The following is an 8,021-nucleotide window of genomic DNA, read 5'->3' as shown; positions in this document are numbered from 1 at the left end:
AAATAATATGACAAGTGTCAAAATTGACAGATTAACTGAAATAAAAAGGAATATGAATAATGGTCACAAGAATAAAATAAATAGTATGACAAGTGTCAAAATTGACAGATTGATCAACTTAAAAGTTAGATTTATATATGATATGATGGCACTTGGCACTTCTTAGTGTCACCTTGTGTTGACATTATATAGGAAGTGCCACGGGATCGGATTTGTTATGACATCTCATATTGTTTGACCCTGTCGTGATCCTTCTCAAACAGACGAGAATAAACGCTTAATTAAAGGAGTCTCCAGGTAGCTTGATAAAGTGTCTCTAAGTGCATATATTCCAATTCGGTTAGGTTTGATCCATTTAATTAGTTCAGTAACTCTGTGGATACATGAGATGACCTTCAAATTTAAGCTAGCTATATATGCTACTAATCGTCTGCAAACTTAGACAGTTGATTCGCTATATATCCTAATTGACTTCTTTTTTTTCTGCAGTAGATTCTTCTCTATCATGATCTGATTTGATGCTTCATGACCTAGTAGCGATAGACGAATGTTGTGCATGTCTTTTATATAGCCCATGTAATATATGTGTGTATACAACATTCTTGTTTAAGTTGTACGTATCATAAAAATCACAGGTACTGACACATAAAAGGCAATCCTTTTTCAACCATTAGGCCCCATGTGGCAGTGATGGTCCTAGCCTATTCCTGTCGGCTCCCGAACTAGTAGGGATAGTCCTATATCCTTACAAAATTATTAAGGAAATTTTGATAAAAATAGCAAAATAAAAACATCATGAACACCAGTTGTGCACCAACTTAAAAAGTGCAACATGGCTAACCTGTAAGTTCAAATGACCTTAAATGATTTTGAGACAAAAAAAACTGTCTCCCCTTGCCTTTAGCCCAAGCATGAGTGGCATGCTTGGTTAAGGGTGGATCTACGTCCCTATATATAATGTATCATGAATCACTGGTGGTTTATCTTAGGGATTATAGTAGTAGTCGAGACTGTCAGCTGACTGGAAGGATGGTTCAGACTATGCAAAACTCTGCAGCTGGCCAATCCCACAAACCGGTACCAAAATCATTAGTTTATGCTAGGCTGGCTGCAGGGATGTTCATGATTGCACGGGTGGGAAAATCTCCTCCAAAACCATGAACCGACAGAGATTTGCAATTGTTGTCTGCTCAAGCAGAACCGGCAGTGATTGCACTCCCTGTACTAGGGGGAAGTTAGTATAATGGGCTTATGTGATCAAAATAATCAATGGTGTTGACAAGAACCTAGCTAGTGGATAACAGTTCTAGAATATATGATCAAAAAGCAAGGTATAATATCGCATTCAAACCTTTTGACAACGAAAAGTTAATGCTTATATTCGGTTTTACAGTCATTCATTTAACTCTATTTTTTGTAAATATGATATACCAGACATCAACATCTTATAATCTTTGAATGTGAATAGTTTATTTGTTCAGTTGGTGCAAACTTGCCAATTTAGTGTCGATGGGAAGATCCATAGTTTTTTTAGCAATATTGTTGCATAGGCACAAAAAACCATCCCTTAATGACTTCTTTGAATCTTGCTGGTTGTACAATATTCTTCTTTTTTACTTCTGTGTTGTGGAGCACCAAAAGGTAAATGGGAACAGGATAACTAAAGGTCCAGGAGCACCCTTTTAATATTATTCTCTGAAAAGGAGGAAGTAATGTGCATGTATGATGATCTAATGTAAGTTGAACAGTCTAACTAACAGTAATCAAAATAAACAAAAGGCATGCATTTTTCTTGTACTTAAAGGAATATTTATTACATTGGTATAGAAAATGTTTAGATAGACTACCGGTAAATGAATAGTTGGTACCCCATGAGTTGTTGCGGGCATAAATATTCATAGCACTTCATATTGTGCTATATTAGTGTAACTATCAGGAAAAGGCTGCATTGAATTTGGTGGGAATTTGTTTGTGCTCATACCACAAATGTGACAAAAATTCAGCAGTTGGCCAAAATTTTCAATAGAAATAAACGTCCACAAATATAAGATGTCATTGCTTGTCAAATTTCCGAAGGAAGAAGTAAATGCATGCTTGCAGAAATATCAATGAATAGGCATTATTTACTATACACTATTACTTGTCTGTTAACTATATCATAAAATCTGTACGCTTCCAAATCATGAATGGTTTTATACCTTAGAAATTCAAGATACGAGCATGAGGATCTTCGAGAAGTCTCCGAGATAACCAATTTTATTCTCATAATCTTATGCTTCTAATGTGCCTATGAGGTATTCATCTTGGCATAACACAACCACTACTTTTAATTTTAGGTGGAACACATAGCATTGTTGTAATTGCATACAACTTAAATTAAACATGAGAGATAAATTTGATGAAATATTTGTAGTACCAAACTGCAAATATGTTCATGTATAGTTCGAATTGTAATTCAGTATACCTATTACATTCTAGATTAGCATGAGTAAACATTGGCCCTGACTATATTTTATGATAACCAAATGCGAGAAAGAAAAATTCAATGTGACACTTGTTGTAGGTGACACATGTAACATTGTATATGAATTGATTGTCCTCTTGTTTGTTTCATTGTAAAGTAATATGGTTTATAGAATAGAGCTGCATGAATCCACGTACCTGATTCACAGGAGCAATCATTTCAGGTTTGCTTCCGTAGAAACCACAGAAGTTTCGTGTTGATGGGAAACGTGTTTTTTTAAAAAAAGAAAAAAAATAGGTGTGCTCTACTCCCATGAATCCCAACATGATTAAAAAATAAACCCGACATGAAGAGGTAGTTAAATATCTTTCATAAGATTGTAAAAATTAACTCTATGACTAGGTACATGCACCAACGCAATCTAAACAAGAAGGTGCAGTTACAACTCTTCTTTAGTCTTAGTATTAGCGGTGGTGGTTGTGACTTACATTTTGGACCGGACAGAGACCGCGATCGGCGTGGTGAGATAAGTTAACTTATCTCTGGCACGAAAAACGTAGTAATAGATTAGTACATGATTAATTAATTATTAATTATTTAAAAATATAAAATAGATTAATATGATTTTTTAAAATAACTTTTTTATAGAAAATTTTTATAAAAAAATATACCGTTTAGTAGTTTAGGAAACGTGCACATGAAAAACGAGGGTCAATAGATTAACTAAGCGAGGTGGCAAACGCGGCCGGAGTCACCCGTAGTTGAGGGAGTCCACGTAGGCTTATTTCTATAGACGAAGAACCCTGATAAGGCCCAAAACGTGGGTGTGCACTAACAGGCCCCTTAGGCCCATAAACTGGCCCAAAAGATGGATCGACACGAACAGGGCCCATAAAAGAAATAACAAGACAGGTGGGGCCCACTCGAAACAACAACGAAAAATACCCCACGTGGGGAGAGAGGAGAAAACCGGAGGAGGGAGAGGGAGAGGCGGTCCAAGGCGGCGGCGGCGACGGGGATGGAGGCCACCGGCGGCGGCGGCGACGCGGCGGCGGAAGGGAGGAGAGGGGAAGGAGGGGCCGCGAGGTGGGCGGTGGGCGCGGTGTGCGGCGGGCTGGTGTACTACCACTGCGCGGTGCGGCGGGCCAGCGCGGTGTCGCTCGCCGCTGACGTGCTCCTCGTCCTCCTCTGCTCGCTCTCCATCCTCGGCCTCCTCTTCCGCCACCTCCACATCTCGTCCGTAAAAACCCCTCCTCCCTCACCCTCCCTTCCCTGGCGACGCTCGAGCCGCTCATCCTCTTGCCTCCTCATTTCTTGAGCCGCGTTGGCTGCTGCTGTTTCTGGGTGGGGTCGATTCCGATGTTTACGGTTCGATGATACAGCTAGGGTTCTTGTTCCGTTGATTTTTTTTTTATTATATACTAGTACGGAGTATTGTTAGTTCTATTTGCATAGGATTTTAGTACTAGTAGTTACTGATGTGATTGTGTTTGATGTGTTCATCTTTTAAACAAGGTGCCCTCAAATTGTGATCCGGTGCATACTTGATCGGATAGGATTTAAGGCATTCCCTTTCTCAAGTGAAAGGGGGAAGGATGCAGGGAAGTAAAATAGAGTGATTTAACTATGCATCCCCAAATTGTTAGGATTTTTGGAACATGTTACTATGGTATTGGTAGAACATACTTACAATACAAAAGTACACAGTACAAGAGGTGATTTTTTTATAATCACATGTTACTGGTAAAATGTATCACCAATTAAGCACTTCTGTTCTGATGTTTTGTTAATAGGAGCAATACATCTAAGTGTTATTTTGTTTTGAACAAAAACAGGTCGTGTTGAATGATAAATACATCTCTTGTCACTCATGTATGGTTTCTCTGTTCTATATTTTTTTTTATTGATGATGGAAGTGATTTTCATTATTAAATTATGACATCTACTGTGCATTTACCATAGTTGGCTACTAGTGGTAGACTAGTAGTAGCAAATGATGTTGGTTGTAGTTGCTGATGGCTGGAAGCATGTAATGATATGAATATGGGGAAGTGTTTGCATTTGTACCTGCTTGATTCAGTATTAAAGAATGTGCAACATGGGTTTGCAATTATTCATCCATGAAATAGGGATTAAGCGCTGGGTCACATTGGAAATAAACCAATTTTAATCTCAAAGGAATAAGGACAAAGGAGATAGGAGTTAAAGAAGAGTAAGTTAGTTTTAGATCCCCAGATTTCTAGTATTTTTTAGGAATGTTGACAATTTATTGGTATAACCAACCATAAAAGTACACAATAAGCAATGCATTTGTCTTGATGGACTCCAACTCCAAATATATTGTTCCTTTTCCCTTTTCTTTCTGTTGTAACATTGATACTTAGCAACAGTATTATATTCTTGTAGCAACAATACTCACTAATCTGTAAGCCCTTTACATCATCCTATAGCTGCTTTGTAATGTACTTTTCATTTTCACACCTTTTTCCTCTACTACACATTTATGCTCTGCTAACTGAAATCCCTCCATCACCAAATTATAAATTTGCAAACTCCTTGCTTTTGCTATTATTTGTGGCATTACCCCAAGTTCCATTCAAACTGTATCAGTTACTTATTACTCTTGTTGTCGGCATCCATAGTCCACATTAGCAATACAAATAACTGAGATAAGGTAACTATTCATTGAAAAATGAAGTGCTGTATGCCATCAATATTGAATGGAAAGGATGATGTCTCTGGTACTTTGGTTTGGTGTTTTGTTGGGTTACACTTTCTACAGCTTGTCATATGATTGATGCTAGCAGTGGTGATGAGTTAATGATGAATGCTAATGTACATTTTGCCTTTTATGGTTCTAATTTTGTGTTATGAGTTACTTATGTTTGATCATTTGATATGATTGTTAACACTAAGTATTCATATTTTGTTCCCGGCTTTTTCATTTTTACTCGTAGGGTGCCCGTGGATCCTCTTGAATGGCAGATTTCTCAAGAGATGGCAAATAGTATAGTTGCATCCTTGGCTAACACAATTGGGGCCGCCGAATCTGTATTGAGGGTGGCTGCAACTGGACATGATAAGAAGCTCTTTTTCAAGGTATTTATCAAACTTTAACCATATGTTTGTTCATTGAGATACTTCTGAGACAAAGAAAAGTTTATGTTCTTAATAGGGGATAAATGATTTATTTATATTCTCTTTTTACATCTTAATGCAGCTTCAGTTGTTTGACCTGTTAGCAGTATTTGCTACAACCATCTAACCATCTTGTACAAAAGACACTATTTTGGCTTAACAATGAACTAGCCTACTTGTGTACAAAGATACTCTTGTGCATACTGTTTGGCTTACAGGGAATTGGCATGCTTATGTTAGAACTTAAAAGGTGCATATATAATTATATGTATAGTGACTTAGTGAGCTATAACCTTGTAGGTGGTTTTTACTTTGTATTTTCTAGCAGCTTTGGGAAGGGTGGTATCAGGTGCTGCAGTTGCTTATGCTGGTAAATATACCATATTAACTTACTCTAAAACTAATTTATTCCTGAATACGTTATATTTGTCACATAACACCTCTGGGCTCTCGCTCTAAAAAAATTATTGCTCAACATGTTGTGAACAGCGCTCTGCGTCTTCTGCCTCTACATGTTTGCGCAAAGCACTGATCTGTTTGATCAGCTCCCTTCTTGGATTCCTGTAGGAAGAGATTCGCTCGGCGGCACTCAGGATTCAACATGATTCCCATATGTACATCTATTATGAGTTTTAGTGTGTGGGTTTATGTAACTCTGCAGGTCCATAGCTTCTTGAACTGTATAGCATCCATTTGCTTCTTTCACGGTTCACTTCTGTATTACTGTTGTGCCTACTCTCCTGTAACTGCAGCATCACCCCTGTATATCATATGCTAATGCTGTTGCTAGCAACTCTAAGCAAAATATCATTTTGCAGTTTCTTTCCTGTTATATGGATCTAACTTGCTGGACATGAGACACCTGATGCATGTGCGATAGCGAAAATGCAAATCAAAATGTGCGTTTTAGCTCGTCTTCAGGCCTGACCTGCGGTTGCAGGAAACATCAGATTGGGTCATTTATTTGTAGAACTTGTTCATGAATGGCTACTTTTGCCCACGGGGTTATATATATCCCTTTGAGAAATCGTATGATGTTTCATAGTTCGTGAGGACTTCATCGAGATTTCTCAGGTTCATTTATTTGTAAAACTATCAGATTGTACGTTGCATCGATATAGATGACTATGCATGATCTGTAAAGGCCTTACAGGCCCAACCCACTAACAGATCATATTATAAAATCGTTGTAGCCGCCGGTCCATAACACTATTAGCATCCTACTACTAATTAAGCTCTCAGATAACCTCTATTTATTCATGTGTACAATATTTTGCTCCCTCCAATTTTTAGTAGTAAAGCTCTGCCACTTCATCCACTGGTTCTTGCTTGTTGCTATCACCATTGATTTTAACAGCAACAGGCCGATCCTCTATTCTCTTCACCACTGACACATATAAAACTAATATGTACACCTCTTTCCAATAACCTATTATATGCTCCCCTCCCTTTACAGGCCCTAAATCCACCTCTCACCTTCTTCCGAGGCCCAAAACCCCTCTCCTGGCCTGGTCAAAGCTCTCCCCCACCGGTCAAACCCGTCTTTTAATCTTCCTCCATACCCCACCTTTGTCCAATCCCGTCTATCTGAAAAGTACAGTAATATGAAGACAAAAATACAGTAACATGCTTTATAAAATACAATAACAACATCTCGACAGATCTAGTTTTTTAAATCATTTTTTTTAACCATTGTAGTGAAACGGTTTTAAAAATAATATAAGATTCATGAGATATTGCTCTTTAAAGATTGGGAATATAACATTTTAGCTCTCCCACATATATTAGATGTACTGTAACAATAGTATGTAGTCACACCTCGTGTTACTGTATTTCGATCATAATGTTACTATACTTATATCATGATGTTACTACAATTATACAGTAACAGCGCACATATTACTGCACCACTTATATTGCTATGTTAGTGCATAATTACAGTAACAATACATATATTTTATAGTAATATGACGTTATTACTACATAGAATGTGTAGCGTTACTGTAGCTATTGCCATAGCATTAGCGTATACTAATACAAGTACTATAGATATTTCTTAAGATTTTAAACTTTAAACAATTTTATCTCTCACCTCATATATTACTTTTTAAAAACGTTTATACCACATTGTTAGAAAAAAGTGGTTTAAAAAAATTGATCCCTCGTGGGTATGTTTCGATGTTGTTACTGTAAATTAGTTGTCGTGTTACTATATTTTTGTCTTCATGTTACTACAAAATTCCTCTAGGACTAGGAGTGGGTTTAGATAGACATGAGAGAAAGCCCATAAGGGAGTTGATCCATGGGGGAACTCTTTAACCAATCTTTAAATGAGGTGGATGATTTTTTAGTCTTGAAAAGAGAGGGAGGTGGGATAGACCTTAAGAGGCCTTGGAAGTGAGGGGGTATAGAATAGCTT

The 8,021-nt window shown here is 37.5% G+C and overlaps 1 protein-coding gene across 1 annotated transcript; it reads left to right on the top strand.

Annotated features, from left to right (window-relative positions):
• Window positions 1-3,482: 3,482 nt before the first annotated feature.
• LOC102721666 (reticulon-like protein B23) lies at window positions 3,483-6,475 on the top strand. The gene is made up of 4 exons (XM_006659161.3): window positions 3,483-3,700; window positions 5,422-5,563; window positions 5,903-5,972; window positions 6,092-6,475. The coding sequence occupies exons 1-4, from the start codon at window positions 3,483-3,485 to the stop codon at window positions 6,205-6,207; spliced, it is 546 nt and encodes a 181-aa protein (XP_006659224.1). The 3' UTR covers window positions 6,208-6,475.
• Window positions 6,476-8,021: the final 1,546 nt, after the last annotated feature.

This window comes from Oryza brachyantha, chromosome 8 (assembly GCF_000231095.2).
Source record: "Oryza brachyantha chromosome 8, ObraRS2, whole genome shotgun sequence".
Lineage (NCBI taxonomy): Eukaryota > Viridiplantae > Streptophyta > Magnoliopsida > Poales > Poaceae > Oryza > Oryza brachyantha.
Note: the sequence above shows the minus strand (reverse complement) of the source record. Positions and strands in the feature narration are given on the sequence as shown.